This window comes from Acinonyx jubatus, chromosome A2 (genome assembly GCF_027475565.1).
Source record: "Acinonyx jubatus isolate Ajub_Pintada_27869175 chromosome A2, VMU_Ajub_asm_v1.0, whole genome shotgun sequence".
Taxonomy (NCBI): Eukaryota; Metazoa; Chordata; class Mammalia; order Carnivora; family Felidae; genus Acinonyx; species Acinonyx jubatus.
Window position 1 is genome coordinate 68,856,514 of NC_069383.1, and position 17,523 is coordinate 68,874,036.

Genomic DNA, 17,523 nt, shown 5'->3' on the forward strand with positions numbered 1-17,523 from the left:
ACACCGATGTGCCTACCACTTAACGTAAGACATCAAATTTAACACATGCAACTGGAGGCCCTCCCATATCTGACACAATAGGTTTTCCCTCTTCCGTCTCCCAAGAGATAACCCTATCCCGAAATCGGTGATTTTCATTTCCATGCATGTCTTTATACTTTTTATAAGTGTAAACTTGAGCCGCATAAATATTTGCTTTTGGAGGCTTCATTCTGGCTCCGTGCTACAGGAGCGACTCATGATTCTTAGGTTGATGCTGTTGCATTTTTCCCACTAGTGCAACTCCTATGCTTTGCTCGCAAGAAAAGAATATATTGTAAATGGGGATATTCTATTCAAATGTTGTCATGTGGCATACAGTGAGTATGCCTGTTACAGATGTGTGGATTTACATGATTTTATACAGCTATGATTGGAACAGTGTATTTATTTAACCAATTTTTTGTAACTTGGAGTTTCTTCCCTAAAGTCCTTTCTTCAGTCTCACCATTTAAACTGCTGCCGGACACTAAGTAGGTTTAAAATGATAACCCTCCCCACTGCCCGCACACATGCTCCCTGTGTGCCTTACTGCCCTCACTTCTTGCCTTCTTCCTAGTGGGAATCATATTAGTGTTCGTGAGGAGGACAGGCGCTCTGGTTATCTATTGCTATATAACAGGTCATCCTGAAACTTCTTTTATTGTCGCACATTTCTGTGGGTTGACTGGGTTCAGCTGGGTGCTTCTCATTTGTGATCTCCATGTGATATAGCTGCAGATAGCAGCTGGGGCTGCAGTCATCTGAAGGCTTGACTGGGATGGATGTCCAAGATGACCCCCACTTGTGGCTGGTAATGATGCCAGTGAGGCTGTTGTCCAGAGCACCGAGTGTGGCTTCTCTGGGTAGCCTTGGCTTTTCAAACCTTGACCGGTTGATTCTAAGCAAGTGCTTCCCCAAAGCAGGCATGCTAAGAATCCTGGGCAGAAGCTGCAAGACTTCTTAGGACCATCTGATTTTGAATGTCACTTCTGCTCTCTTCTCTTTGTCAAACAAACCACTTACACCAACGTTCAAGAAGAGAGAAATCAGATTCTATCTTTCAATGAGAGTAATGGTAAAGAATCTTTAAACTATCTTTGGAGGGTTCAATAGGCAGTATTGTAGGACGAGAACATCCTCATTGTCCCCTACTTGATACGATTTTATAGTTCATCCCACGCCTTCTCCGAGGATCTGTTGCTGATTCTAGAACCCATTCCTGCTCCAGATTGCTCTTGATTGCAGGGGCAGAAACTCATTAAAGTAGCAATAGCTGAGTGAAGGTTTACCTTGAGGGTGTACGTGACATTAAAGGCTCTTGAGAATTGAGGCAGCCCTGGGAACTGGCTGCTTCCTGCATTTTCTCCTGTTGGCCATCTTGGTTTTTCTCACAGTGACTTTGCATCTCTCTGCACATTTCTTTAAAGACTGTTTTCTTTCAAAGCAGTGTTATGTTCACAGAATTGGGAGAAAAATATAGAGATTTCCCAAATACCTCCTACCCCTACACATGCATAAAGTCACCACTATCAACATCCCTCACCAGAGTGGTATGTTTGTTACAATTGATGAACCTACATTGACACATCATTACCATTCAAAATCCATACTTTATCTTAGGGTTCATTTGTGGTATTATACATTCAATGGGCTTGGACAAATATATAATGAAATACATGTATCATGTTAATAATCACACAGAGGATTTTTCCTGCCCTAAAAATCCTCTGTGCTCTGCCTATCTCTCCCCTTTGCTTCCACCCCTAGCAACCATTGATCTTTTTTACTGTCTTCATAGTTTTCCCTTTTCCAGAATGTCCTGTAGTTGGAATCATGTAATGTGTAGCCTTTCCAGATTATCTTCTTTACTAGTGATATGCATTTGAGGTTTATCCATGTCTTTCATGGCTTGATGGCTCATTTCTGTTTATACTCAGTAATATTCCTTTGCCAGATGTACCAGCAGTTTATTAATTCTCCTACTGAAGAACATCTTAGTTTCTTCCAAGTCTCAGCAGTTATAAATAAAACTGCTATAAACATCCTGGTGCAGGTTTTTGTTGAAAATGTAAGTTTTCAACTCCTTTGAGTAAATATGGAGTACAGTTGTAGGATCTTACATTAAGAGTATGTTTAGTTTTATAAACAAACGAAAGGGTATGTTTCGTTTTGTAAGAAATTCTCCAAACTGTCTTCCATACGGCTGTACTGTTTTGCATTTCCACCAGCAACAAATGAGAGTTCCTGTTGCTCCACCTCCTTGCCAGCATTTGTCATCATCAATGTTCCACATAACTTTTTTTTATTTTTAGAGAGAGAGCATGTGAGTCAAGGAGAGGGGTGAGGAGTGGAGGGAGGGAGAGAGAGAATCCCAAGCAGGCTCCAGGCTCAGCGCAAAGCCCAACACAGGACTCGATCCCATGATCCTGGGATCATGACTTGAGCCAAAACCAAGAGTTGGACACCCAACCAACCAAGTCACCTAGGCGCCCCTCCCCTTTTTTTCCCTTTTCTGCATAGCTGTTTATTTTGTTTATTATGTTTTATTTTGTTCCTGATGGTGTTGACTTCTTCAAGAATTCTCTTCATGTCCTTGCTGGCCATCTTGCCTCTCTCCCTAACAAATGACTTTCGGCTTCTTTTCATCCTACTCAGCCCCAGCTAATTAGTGCAAGTAGCTCAATTTTGTTTCGTTTTGTTTTTCATTTAATTATTAGAGGGGGAATTTGATTGGCAAGCATCAGCTTCATGTGTCAGGCTCTAGATCAGCCTTGAGTCATGACCCCACTCAAATGTTAATAACTTTGCTGAACAAAATCATTTGTTTCAACCATCTTTAAATGCATTCAAACACTTCTTGTACTTTTATTTTGGTTTTAGCTTGAATTCTGTATGGATCCTTTGAATAATATTGTATGTACTTTTGTCATAAAGTATACCCAGAGGCATATTCTTTATGACTGAGTTTGAAATCCCTTGAGGTTTTAGACCAAATCATATCAGACCAAGGAGAAAATTTCCTCATGGAATGAACACATAGCTCTGATAATCAGCTTATGAGTCAGATTGCCTGAAGTGGATTTAAGTCCTACTTCTGTGATCTTTCTCTTCTCAGGGTTTTATGTGAAGATGTGGTCTCACAATGTAGTTTTCTTAAGGCAGACTTTTTATGTGTGATGGGTCTTTGCACATCTCCTACTTATAAATACAGAATGAGGTAAGGCTCAGTCATTAAGTTCAATCTGTGAGGTTGCTCCTGTGTGACATGTCAAGTAACCAGGATTTATTATGATTTATATTGAGGCTGGGAAATAAGGTTATTATTTTTTTAATACTTGCATATTTATTTGTTTATTTTTAGTTTATTTATTTTGAGAGAGAGAGCTTGAGCAGGGGAGGGGGAGAGAGAGAATCTGAAGCAGGCTACACACTGTCAGTGTAGAGCCCAATGTGGTGTTCCAACTCATGAACCGTGAGATCATGACCTGAGCTGAAATTAGGAGTCAGACACTTAACTGACTGAGCCATCCAGGTGCCCCATTGCTTGCATCTTTATAGTTCACTTATAGTTTAATGAAAATCTAATGGTTAGTTAGCTCGTTTTCAGATTTTTGTCATTGTTATTGTTTGGAATGTTCTCTGGGAGGTTTTTTGGCATACCCCAAAATGTATGCCCATATTGTAAGTTTCTTTCCTTCCTCCCTCCCTCCTTTATTCATCAATGGCAATTTCTATTTTAATAGATGACTTTCAACAAGATTGAAGTGAACTAAACTATTTTTGTTTTCATCAGCTTTACATTATCTACATTGCTTTTCATTCATTTCCATATATTTACAAACTTAAAATTGTACCAAACACATATTTTAGTCAAGATCATATCATAAACATTTTCTGTATATCAACATATATTGTGCCTTTTAATTATGAAAAAAATAGCTGTATTAAAGCTAAGGTAGAAAACAAAGCAAAAGAAACTGGCCATAATTCAATTCTGATATTGTAAATTGTCTTAATTTGTGTATATGCTTTATCCCTCTCCTTCCATTGTGTTGACTCCAAGGCTTAGAGACTGTATGAGGTATTATGTAGGACCTGTTATGTTTGTCATTTATGGTCTGGCTTTGCCACTTAAGGAGCTCTTCCTTTATTAGCCTTGTGCTGTCAGCTAATTGCATCCTGGGGATCATGGGTAAATGTTGCCTGAAATAAGACATCTATAAATGCTGAGGATAGGACCTACATCAAACTATTATACCTGCCCCTAGCATTGTGTCTGATATATGGGAGAGGCTTTAAAATACTTACTGAATGAATAAATGCTTGACTAGAAGGTCTTGAGAGAGCAGTAAACATAAGGCAGTTATTTGATATACTGAGTTGCTATTAACGTAGATAGAAATAGTCATTGAAGGAGCAGTAACTATAGGAATCAGAGTGTGAAGGAATTGATGGACTTTAGGGAATAGCAGTAACACGCCTACATATGTAAATATCTAGGATGTTTCCTAAGAAATGTTTTCCATGATAACTCGGTAAGGGAACCAACCTTTAAAAAACTTCAACTTCTGTTTATTTGGCTTCATTCCAACCCCCATCTTTATACAGAACCTTAGGAACAGGATGAATATAAAACACTTGGGGCATTTGATAGAGTTTATGTATTATTACTTATGTTAGTAGAAAAGATTTTATTGAATGGTTAACATGTGAAATTATCATGTCAGAATCATGAAGGAGTCATACAAAAGAGTGGCTTTAAAAACAAAAGAGACTAACAATGAGATTCCACTACCCATCTATTAGAATGGCTGAAATCTGGAACACTGACAATATCAAATGCTGTGGAGCAAGAGGAATTCTTATTTATTGCTGGTAGTAATGCAAAATGGTACAGCCACTTCAGAACATAGTTTGGAGATTTCTTACAAAACTGAACTTACTGTAGATGTAAGATCCAGCAATTGCACTCCTTGGTATTTACCCAAAGAAGTTGAAAACATATTTTCAACAAAAACCTGCACAAAGATGCTTATAGCAGCTTTATTCATAGCTGCCAACACTTGGAAGAAACCAAGATGTCCTTCAGTAGGTGAAGGGATAAATAAACTGTGGTACATCCAGACAAAGGAATATTATTGAATCTAAATAGAAATTAGTTACTGAGCCATGAAAAAACTTGGAAGAACCTTAAGTGTATATTACTAAGTGAAAGAAGCCAATCTGGAAAGGCTACATACTATGTGATTCCAACATAGAATCCAGAATAGAACATTCTGGAAAAGACCAAAACTGTGGAGACAGTAAAAAGATCAATTGTTGCTAGGGGTGGAGGAGAAGGGGAGAAATGAATAGGCAGAGGACAGAGGATTTTTAAGGCAGTGAAAATACTCTGTGTGATACTTTCATGATGGATCTGTGTCATTATACATTTTTCCAAACATACAGAATGTACCAAGAATGAACCCTAAGGTAAACTATGGGCTTTGGATGATTATGTGTCAGTGTGGATTCATCAATTATAAATGTAGCACTCTGGTAGGGGAAGTTGATAATGGGGAGGCTATGCATGTGGCGGGGTGGGGGGGTGGCGAGGGTATAAGGGAAATCTGAACCTCTCCATTCTTTTGTAAGTCCGAAACAACTCTAAAAAAAAAGAGTAAAAGAGTCAATAAGTAGCAAAAAATGTTAGCTATGGCAATATCTAAGTTTGGAGGTTTCTGAGAAGCCCATCAGGCAGCTCTATCACAGTTTGACCAGAAAGTCTTCTGGGGGTGGGACTAAGGGACTGGGCTGGATGGGAATTCTGCTGCCTTTCTGCTTCTAGGAAGAGCCCTTTCTCCAGATTTCTGCTTGACTTGGAGCAAACATAAACGAGCTATCGGATGGCACTAAGGGTCCATCAGGATGGCCTCCCTAGCTAAGAGCTGCCCTTTGGTGGCTCAGAAATGTCATCTCATTAGGGGAAAGTCCAACTGGTGAGAGACCCTGAGCCAGCCTGATGTCTCTTTTCTATTTTCTCCCATCTGTGGCAGAGCCTGAGCCTGGTTTGACTCAAAACAGTTCAAACCCCAGGCCATCCTTCTGGTTATCTAATAAATAGGGGAGGGGCTTGTTATGATGTGAAAATATGAAGAAAGATTGGGCCACAGCTTTCGTATGCTTTAGACACTGAAGGTCTGTAAATCATTAAATGATTCTGGTAGTAGCAGTCAAAATAGACATGTATCACAGCCAGAGCCCAAATGCGAACATATTTGACAGATCTGTAACTTCATTGCTTTTTAATGTCAGTCAAACAGATTCCACTTTGGTTTCTTAGCCAGGCTTCCATACGCCTATTAAAACCCTATGAAGTTGAAAATATGAAACTTAATATTTGTAAAACATGTAAACAGCATAGCCTTTTTCCACCATGCCATGTAGTTAAGAAATTAAGAGTAGGGAAATTTCAATTTGGTATCTCTCAAAAACAATTACATGGTGAGAATCTATTCTCTTTTAAAGTTTCCTAATAGTCCAGTTACAGATTTTTTTACTTAAGAGCTTAATTTACACACCAGTCAGGAGGCAATCCTGTTTTGTTTCATGTTTAGAGGTGTGCAATTAGACAGTCAAATTGGTTCGCTAGGGCTGCCATGACCAAATGCCACAGACTGCATGGCTTCAATAAGAGAAGTTTATTTTCTCGCACTTATGAAAGCCGGAAGTCCCGGATCAAGGTGTCTGCGGGTTTGGTTTTCTTCCGAAGTCTCTGTTCTTTGCTTGCAGATGGCCGTCTTCTTGCTGTGTCTTCCCATGCCATCCTGTGGTCTGCATGTTGCCTGTGTTCTAATCACCTTTAAAGACTCCAGTCTTGTGGAACCAGGGCCCATCCGTGTGACTTCATTTTACCTTAATCACCTCTCTGAAGGCCCTGTTTCCAAATACAGTCACGTTCTGAGGTATAGGATTAGGTCTTCAACACACAATTTTGGAGGGACCCAATTTAGCCTATAACACTAAGGGTTAGGCTAAAGGTTCTTTTCTCAACTTGCAGTGAGGACTGAACTTCTTGACTGTACAAAGTGATAACCTCTCCTGTGATGGCACTGGGCACCGGATCCAATACTTTCCTTTCAGAGCAAGTTAGAGGGTGCGGGGCCTCTTGGCCTCACATCCCCTCACAGTTGCCATCTTCTTTGTGAGATTGTTGAATTCCTGTATTCCGTGTTGCGAAGTACCTGACTACTGTTGGGTACTGTGTTTTAATTTAATTCATTCACTACTGTTTGCTGAATACTTCTTTTGTACCTGTGATCTTTTTTTTTTTTTTTTCAAGTAAGATCTATGCCCAACATGGGGCTTGAATTCACAACCGTGAGATCAAGAGTCGTACACTCTGTGGACTGAGCCAGGCACCTCCCTGTGATCTTTCTATATGATGATAATATCTGTACTACATACAAAGTATTTTCATGTCTCCATGTAACATTGAATTAGTAAGAGAATAAATAGAAAATACCTTAAATCTTAGATTTCTTAAGAAATCTTTATTTTTCACTTTAAATACCAAATACTGTCATCATTTGAGTGTTCATTTTATATGTAATGTGTATCATTAGTAATTTACTAGTGTAGACCTTTTTTGTAGTTACAATCTTATTTGTATCCAAATAATCAAAATACTGTATTTAGGTTTTAGTTTAAAAAAGCCATATTCCATAACTTCATATTAATCTATTTTTGACACATGTAAGCACACATTTTAGAATGTCAGTGTGCAATTAGATATTCTTAGCACATGTCATTTGTGAAAAGCACTTTAAATCTAAGTACATTCAATTGAGCATAATTAAAATATCAAGATACACATTCTTCATATACATTTTGCCACTTAATTTTTTAAGTAGCTATAAGTATCTACCATGTGAATTCAAATTAAAGGGAGGTGATTAAATACAGTTATATTTAATGCTTTTAGTTTAAAATGTAGCAGGAATTGCACTGTGTTAAAAAAAAAATACCCCGCTATGTTTTCTGTGGACAGCAGATTGATGACAGGATTGATTTTTTTTTTTTTTTTTTTAATGCAAGACTGTTAGTAGTTTCTGAATATTCTCAAGACTTTTGGCTAGACTGGTTTGGGGAGGCAGATCATACGAAGCATGCCTTTTCATCTTGTGAGTTCTTCTGACTCAACTCCCCAGGTCCCAAGAAAGAATGTTCAGGGATACTATCCAGGTTAGGAAAGAAGCCTTGGAGAAGGGCTTGTTTAGTTCCTAATAGGTGAAAGAAAATGGATCCTAGGGAAATAAGAACTGGAGCTTCTGGACCAGACCTTTACATAATGTGTTTAGGCTGTGGCTATTTTCCAAAGTTTAATAATAAGCAGGCTTGGTAAGTCATCTTCAAGGCATATAACTTGAAAACTTTAAAACCTACTTGTTCACAATTATTGGACCTGAACTATGTTAGGCTCACTTTAGTGCGAAGGTCCCTGTCCTTGGAGAAATTGGGCAGTGCATTAGGGTCCTGCAGTATGTTGCCTTTCTGAATGTTTCTTGACATTCTGTTTTTAAAAAAGCAGATGAATCACCTCCCAGAATAAAATTACCTATGCAGCATCCGAAGTGTTAACAGTGAACTTAATCATTACATAACATAGCAAGAGGAATTTGGGTGACAAAATCGTGAAAAAGAAGAAATCAAGCTTATAGTCGCATCTGGTCAGTGAGCCAAAGCTGTGACGGAAGCCACGTTTCAGGTTCTTTGCAGACTATCTGGCCCATTTCAGAGAGGGGGTATTAGAGGGAAAAAACCTGTAATTTTACTTTGAGCCATGAGGAGTGTGTCATATGAAAAATTAGAGCATTTGGAAATAACGATGCTTGTGTCGATAGAGCCCTATTCATTTGAGAAGCTTGGTGCTTGGGCTTCATGCTGACATAGTTGTAGCTTCCATAGTCCTATGTCCCTTTCTGGTTGCTCTCAGCCCTCCTGGATGCAAAGGTGAGTTTATGAAGATCATGGATTTTAGACAGGAATCACAACCACTGAAACTGCCCTGGAGACATGAACTTGGATTTGTATTGGTAGCAAAATGGGGCATCCAGCATTCACCTGGGACAGCTTTAAAGGCCCAAAACATTAGAAGTTGATCTTGAACATAAAGGGCATCTGTGTGGCTTTCCTTCCAGCAGTCAGATTACCTGGTCAGAAGAATGTGCACTGTGCCTCGTTTTCAGCAGTGGGAACCTAGTCTCTGTCTCAGTTCCTTGTGCAACCGGTGGTGCTCATTTTCAAAGTGGTTTGCTAGTGTTGGGGACAGTTCACACCTACATGGAACCACAGAAAGCATCCCCACAGGCAGTGTATAGTCAACTCTGCTGGATAACTCTCTTATCTAGCCATTGTCATTTTTACCAGCTCCTGCAGCAGGACGTGATTGACCATTTCTCTGTAACAAAAGTATTCAAAATTAGAAGTACCCACTTTTATGGAGTGTCAGCTTGAATTTAATTAATAAAGTTAAGTGAATTTAAATTAAATAAAAACTCTCTGGTTATGTGGGGCACCACTCTATCACCCATCACTTAGGTGAGTTTTTGTGTCCCCCCCCCACCCCCGCCAAACTTTTTTTGCTCGAGACTGCTACTTCCTGCAATCCTCAGTATAACTATGTTTCCCTCAAAAAGAAAGTTTAATTTACAGGTTTCTAGGAAAAGAAAAAATCGGAACTCATTTGTACTGGTTGAGGGGGTTTGGTAAGTTGAATGATAAGCAGTATCATTGATTGAGTAGTATGCCAGGCACCAGGATGAGTGCTCTATGTACGTGTTTCCATTTTATTTTCACACAGTCCTGTGAGTAACAGCCAGAAATGTGCTCTGTAAGGTGTGTGTGTGGGGGAGGGGGGTGTTCATTAGTTTTGTTCACTCTTACACATCTGCTGTGGAGTTGGCACATAGTTTCCTTAAAAAAAAAAAATGCTACAAGGCATTTTGTCACATTGACACTAGCATTCACTGTTAGTGCAGTGGGCAGTATACATACCTAGCCTTGTCCGGGTGAGAATCCACATAAGACTGAACTGACTCATTCCTCATCTGCAGGCCTGTGCACACAGTGGGGTCTTAATGGAGAACCCACTGGGTGCTGCCCCGTGGCTCCAGTCCTTTCAGGCAGGTGCAGATAAGCATGCCTAAACAGCCCTTCAGCACACTGCATCCTGCTGTGTCTCCCGTCCGTTTGAGCTGCGGGGTGGCAAGCATGGGCCACTGCATCAGACACCTCTTTAGATGTCACTAGGTACCTCATTGTCCTCCTGTCTGTGCACATCGGACTAACTTCACCATAACTTTGTATAACTTCTGGAGAGCCAAAATGTGATGTTACTCTTGTTCTCAGAGGTCATTTGTTGTTTTGTGTTCGGTTTATGCTTCAGAACTTCCGTTGTCTCCTTGTGCCAAATCCTGATCCATTTGATTCTGTTTGTCTTTGAATCATAAATAGTAGGGAAATCCCGGCTTCACTGTCTGTCTGCCTTCCACTCCCCTCTCCCACCCAGAACTTGTGTGCTATTTTGCGTAAGTGTGACCTAATCTTCCTCAGCTCCAATTTATCTCTTCACTGTCCCCTAGAGCTGCTCTCCTTCATGACCCTAAATGCATTTGCATTCTGCCTTGCTTGCTTCCGTAAATGACATCACTGTCTCTCTTTCCCTTCCCTTAAAAAGGTAGATTAACACATGGGACGCCTGGGTGGCTCAGTCGGTTAAGCGGTTAAGCATCTGACTTTGGCTCAGGTCATGATCTCGTGGTTTGTGAGTTTGAGCCCCACGTCGGGCTCTGTTCTGACAGCTCAGAGCCTGGAACCTGCTTCGGATTCTGCGTCTTCCCCTCCCTCTGCCCCTCCCCTGCTCGCTGTCTCCCTCTCTCTCTCAAAAATAAATAAACATTAAAAAAATGTAGATTGCACAAACTCTGATTCCCCAGCATCCACTTTTCCATCTTTCCAACCACAGATCACACGGTGAGCTGGACCTTGCCTCCCTGTGCCAGCAGATATTGTTGGCCATTTTGTCGTTGGCTTCTCCCCTTCCAGAAGCCCCTCTCTTGACCTCTGTGCCTGGATTGCTGTGCTGTGTGGCGGAGGCTTCTTGTCACTTAGGTCTCCACTGTTGGCGTTTCATCTCCCTGTACCCCACATGAGCTCCTGCCTTCAGTTAGCACAGATGGGGGATGACACCCTCCTCTGACTCCCTCCCTAACTCCCAGCTCCCTTTCCCATTGCCTTCTGGATGTGTCACCCTTCCTCTGTGCCCCTTTGTTCCTGTTACACACCTGTAAAAATATGGGTCCTTTCTTTGATCCTACACATTCCTTCCCCCGCATTCTCAGCAGCGGGGCCCGGCGTTCTCTGCTGCATCCAGTGCTCAGCCATCCACCCCCATACCTTCTTGCTGGTGTAATTGTTCCAATTCTGACCTTTCTTCTCTCTCATCTAGTTTGCTAAAACCCTAATTGTTATCCCTGGCTTTGGGCTCTTCTCCCCTACTGAACTCTCCCTTCTACCACCCCGTCCATCTTTCCGAGACACAGATGGTAGTCACGACACTCTCCAGGTCTAAACCCTTTGTAACCTGCGTTCCTCCTGCCGCACGAGCACAGGAAGGCACTATTGAGGCCTTCTGTGATTTGGCCCCAGTAGCCTTCTCCAGCCTTCTTCTCTCGTGGCCTTAAGCAGCTGGCTGGTTCTTCTGTGCTGTCAGGATACGTAGTGATAAATGGTGGAAGTGCCTGTCTGGCTTCGGGCAGGTCTGCTTTGAATATAGACTCCATCTTCCTAGCTCTGTGATCTCAGGCAGGTTACATAAGCCCCTTCACCCTTTCGGTCTCCATTTGCTCACTTATAACACTGGAATAGTATTACTAGCTACTTTATGTTATGAGGACCAACGGAGAAAATTCATACAGAGCTCTTAGTGTAACGTGTAGTACATAGTAAACACTCAGTAAATGCTAGTGGATGACAATGTTGATCTCCTCGTAATTATCATCCATATTAAAACTTCACTGGACACACGGTGCCGGGTCTCTTTGCTCTCTAAGTGTGCCAGGCCTTTGCCACTGTGCCTTTGTGCCCTTCTCTGCCTGGATTAGCTAAATCCTAATTGCACTCAGTCACCAACTGATGTGTTACTTTCTTACGTGCCTTACCACCTCCCCAGGTTATCCCATCCAACAGATATCTTACCTTTCTTCGAATTGCCATGGCAGTTTATCTGGACCTTACCTCTTCTTGTTTGTTATAATTCCCTTTTCCTATGTGCCATGTTTTTTCTTCGTAACACATGTATTTATTGGACTCCACAGAAAATCGTTTGCTTGCTGGCTGTGTAGCCTTGTGTAAGTGCTGTATTGGTTTGCCAGCCCTGCCATAACAAAATTCCACAGACTGGGTGACTTGATACAAATTTATTTTGCCATGTTCCTGGAAGCTGGAAGTCCAAGATGGTGTCAGCAGGGTTGGTTTCTTCAGAGGCCTCTCTTGTTGGCCTGATGATGGCCCCCTTGTCGCTGTGTCCTCACACTCTCTTTTCATTGTGCACATTTGTGTCCATATCTCAGTTTCTTCTTACTATAAGGACAAAGGCTGCATGGGAGTAGGGGCCACCCATATGACCTCATCTTACCTTAACTACTTTTGTGAAGGCCCTGTCTCCAAATACAGGCACTGTCTGAGGTACTGAGGGTTAGGACTTCAGTATATGAATTTTGTTGGAACACAGTTCAGCCCATAACAGTTTCTTTAATCTTTTATGCCTCAATTTTCTCTTATGTAAAATCTGGAAAAAATACCTCTTTAGTGGGCTGAAGATCTGTAATCTGTGCAAAGTAATAAATACCCTGATAGCCAGTAGTGGATGCTTAATGAATATTTATGACCTCACTCCTATTTCAAGCTCCTTGAGAACAGGAATGTTTTCTCACTCATCTTGTGCCCTTGCAGCTCTTAAGACAAACTTTGAGCACGATTGCTTATAAATGTTTGGGACTTTTATGATGTGAATGAATGAATGAATGAATGAATGAATGATCAGGTAGCAGAAGTGAGTCTGCAGTAATAAGCACGTGTGTTTCTTGGATAGATCCAGATGCTGGGTAGGAACTAAGGTTTCAGTAATAAAGAACCTGTAGAAAGGAAACTTATAGACACCTCAGCGTCCCCACTGTAAATATAATGTGCCACCCACACAGAACCAGTTCTAGTGCAGTGGAGAAAATCTTTGCCTGTCCTACTTGCCACAGACTCCAGAAAGTCACAGGGAAGTGATTTGTGACAAAATTACACACACACACACACACACACACACACACACACACACACACAAAACAGCATCATCACACAGCCAGGTCTCTCAAGTGATGAGGGACACAAAGACATGCACAATAGGTGTTCCTGTTCGCGGTCTGTGGATTCAGCTATCTTTGATCTCACGGAGGAGGGACACAGGTAAGGCACCGTGAATGGACAATAGACTGGGAGAGCGGCAGCCAGTGTGCCGCTCAGTGATCAAGTCGTGGTGATGCCCAGACACTGTGCATCTGATGATAAGCATCTTCTCTTGGTGCCTTGGAGTCTCTCATTTCCTTCCAGCTTGACTCCAAAGGACCGATTCATCTTTGGTACCTGTACAATGTGCCACTTTGAGTCTGGAAGCTCTTTCTTTCTGAGCCCACCCGAAGCCAGGAGTACATCATTATTTTTTCTCAGTATCACTACACTTTCTTCCCACTGCGTCTGTTCCCTGCAGCTGTCTGAAGTGGATTTGACTTTTGCATTGTCCTTAGTGATTAGAATTCACTGTGCCGTGCTAAAAGAATTGGTATCTATCGATTGGCTGGGAGTCAGGGAATTGAGTATTAAGTTCTTATTTTGTATATAACACTAACTTTTACAACTATTAGTGCAGATACAAGGTAACGAGTAAGACAGCGATTCTGTGCCTAAGGATTATACCCTTTAATAACGGCACCACTTGGAGACGTACAAAAAGTTTGTTGTGAGGTCAGATGTGAAACATAAAAGTTGCCCTCTGAAAGAAACTGGAAAACTGGAATTAGAAGTCACAGCTGTAAGTAAGCCTGTCAAGCAGCCTCTCAGAATTTAAAGGGATCATGGAGGTGATCCAGTGAGGTAGAGCGATTCTCAAATCTCACTGCACATCTTAATCAGGTTTTTTGAAGAGCAGTTGCAGAATTTCTTATTTATCTGAAGTAGGATTTGGAAGCCAGTACTTTTTCAGAGCTTCGCAAGTGACCGTAACATGCAGCAGAGAGGGGCACCATCACTTTGGGAGAGAGGAGAAAAAAACTCTACGGTGAAACTACTGTGTCACAGACATCGTGCTGGCTGCGGTCCGTTTGCCATCTCCGCAAGCCTCATATTGAGTGAGGTGGTTTGACAAATGGGACAGGGACTCAGTGTGCACATGCGCGCAGGTGCCTCTGCAGCCGCTGTTGATGAGTGTGTCTTGCATTCATGTGCTGTTCTTTAAGAAGATCGACAATGCAGACTCCTGTCCATTCTGCCCTTGATAGAGATGCTGTTACCCACATTGGGACTTTTATAAATCAGCCTCAGATTGGATTAATTCCAGCTCAGCAAATCTTTCTCATTCTGCTCCCATAAAACAATTTTTACATATTTATTTTTTATTCATTTTTGCAACTCAAGAGCTTGGGTCAGGAAGCACAGGCATAATCCTCATTGTACCATTGGTGCTGTTACTAAGCCAGGTCCATTTCCTCCCTTCCTTCTGACAACTTTAACTCCCTTATGTCATGTGGAAAGATGCAGGTGCAAACCCACAAAATACTGAGGAGCTGTAGACAGGTGGGGACTTGGCCTTTCTGCTTACCCGCAGGTCCCAGCAGTATGGGAGCAAAGAACAGCTGTTCTGAGCCAGAGAAGAGGGATCTTCTCTGTGGGACCAGAAGAACACACCAGCCTCTGGGCATATCGCCTCATGCTCTCCTTCCCGCTATCTAAGGGCCTTTCTTGGACCTTTGATGAATCTAACCTAGGTTTTTTCCTGCCAGGATTGTTTGGCCCACCTCCTGAGAGTCACGTAGGAGAGCCAAAGGTTAGGGGTGAAACAAGTAAGCAAAGAGAGGTGGTCTGTGTGGCCGTCAAGACACTGGACCATACTGCTGCCTTCTAAACAGTTGTAATGTGGTGAGAGGGGTGGGCTTGGTCTGTTTTTAAGATCAAGTGTGTCTTGATTAAGATATCAAGTTGGTAAAAATAAAAAAAACAGTTTGATTTGTAGAGAATTAATGGATGAACATATTTCTTTACTTTTTTTAGCTAACATTGCTATACATATCAGATAAGTTATGCAGAGGTATTTATTTTTCTTTATAGAAGTAATATATAATCTGTGTAGAAGAAATAAGAAATACAGCAGAAAAGAAAATAAACCACTTGTAATCCTACCACCTAAAAAGCACTACATTGGTGTATTTTCTACACGACGGTAAGGGATAACGGGGGAAAGCTGTACATGCATTTGAACATGAGAGTTTATACTTCCCAGTATATATATATATTGGACCTTTTCCACAGTATTTCCGTTGGCAGCATAGTATCTCCATTGCATGACATACCCAAATTCATTTAACCCATCTCTCATCGTTGGATATTTATATTGTATCTAATTTTTATTTCCAAGTGAATTATAATTTCAAGATCATCTTTGTTTATCCAGTGTTGATTAGTACTGGCCATTTTATGAGGGCACATACATTGGTTAATGGGGTCAGAGAATCTAATAAGAAGTAGTTTTGTATGATATTAATCCAAATTATGCTTGTTACCATGATGGCATCTACTGAGCTGTAAAATATCAGCACCATATCTGGTCTAGCGTGGTGGCGTCACTAGGTAATAAAGATTCTGAACTATACTGTGTGTCAACCTTAGTTTGGAAGAAATAAAAATTTAATATATTTGTGACAAGAAATAACAAGCTGAAGTACAGTGAGAAAGAATGTAATTGCATATAATAAATACAAGCTGAGCTTCAAAATAACTAGCTTAAAACTTCCCTTATAATACACTTTATTGTTTAAGTACGTTTTATTCTTTTTACTTTTATTTTTTTAAGCATATTCATTTTGAGAGAGAGAGAAACAGAACACACAAGCAGGGCAGGGGTACAGAGAGAGGGAGAGAGAGAGAATCCCAAGCAGGCTCCATGCTGCCAGCACAGAGCCTGATGCGGGGCTCAAACCCATGAACCATGAGATCATGACCTGAGCTGAAGTCAAGAGCCAAATGCTTAACTGACTGAACCACCCAGGTGCCCCAAGTCCACTTTAAAGATTTCCACTGATGATCTCGGAGGTGGGGCACCCAGCCACTGCTGGAATGAAATAATACACATTGCTCAGAGTTTGGGGCATAATTGATTTGATGCATATTTTTACTACTTTGACATTTATCTTCTATGAAAAGATTAATCTATACACAGGTAATATATACATAAAATTATAAGAATATGCAGCTCCATGAAATGGTGTTTGATGATGGACCTGATTTTTTAAGAGAAGATAAAATAGCTTTCATCTAAGTTTACGTGTTCTCTGGCAATTCTTGAATCATTGCCAAAATCATAGAGTCCATCACGGGAGAACCTGTGTCCTCCCTATCTCCTCCTATTCTGACAAGCAGGTTTGTGTCTCTTTATTTGGATACTATTTGATTTTCATTTTAGTGCTGCCTTTGTGCCCTTGGCTTTGAGCCCTGTGATAGCAGTTGTTTGTGCTTCAGGGAATCCATTTCATTTCCATGCGAGGACTTTGGTGAAGCCACGAGACATCTGTCTCTCCTCTTTGCCCTCTTTCAACGTCTGCATGAGGGAAATAGGACCTCAGTACCCAAGACCTCCTCCTTGGCAGTAACTGTATTTTGATTCAGACTCATAGTCACTGTCTTTTTTCTTTTTTAATGTTTATTTATTCTTGAGAGAGAAAGAGACAGAGTGCAAGCAGGAGAGATATGGGGGGCGGGGGAGACACAATCCAAAGCAAGGTGCAGGCTCTGAGCTGTCAACCTAGAGCCCGATGTGGGGCTTGAACTCATGAACCACAAAATCATGACCTGAGATAAGTCGGATGCTTAACTGACTGAGCCACCCAGGTGCCCCATCTTAGTCCCTGTCGTAATTGATGGAACAAGGATGGAAAACTACAGTCTCTTGAAGATAGAATATTCTGAGCTCCATAGAGGATAATCACACCCTCTTCCCGACCTTCCTTACCCTTAGCCTTCTGTGATCCTAAATCTTTACTTTTTTCTCTTTTTCTAGGCAGGAGGCTCCCAGGTGATTTTCACAAATCCTTTAGAAATTGTCAAGATCCGTTTGCAAGTGGCTGGAGAGATCACTACTGGTCCCCGAGTCAGTGCCCTGTCTGTCGTAAGGGACCTGGGGTTCTTTGGGATCTACAAGGTAAC

General features: G+C 41.3%; 1 protein-coding gene across 8 annotated transcripts in view; it reads left to right on the forward strand.

The window, feature by feature from the left end:
- Positions 1-17,523, forward strand: part of SLC25A13 (solute carrier family 25 member 13) — a 183,779-nt gene that overhangs the window by 135,487 nt on the left and 30,769 nt on the right. For 7 of the 8 annotated variants that reach the window (XM_027071932.2, XM_053218423.1, XM_027071933.2 and 4 more), the window contains one exon: positions 17,378-17,518. The exons of the other annotated variant lie outside the window; for it this stretch is intronic. In XM_027071932.2, the coding sequence (XP_026927733.1) occupies positions 17,378-17,518 (141 nt within the window). The remainder of the gene's footprint in view (positions 1-17,377; positions 17,519-17,523) is intronic. 8 annotated transcript variants of the gene reach the window in all.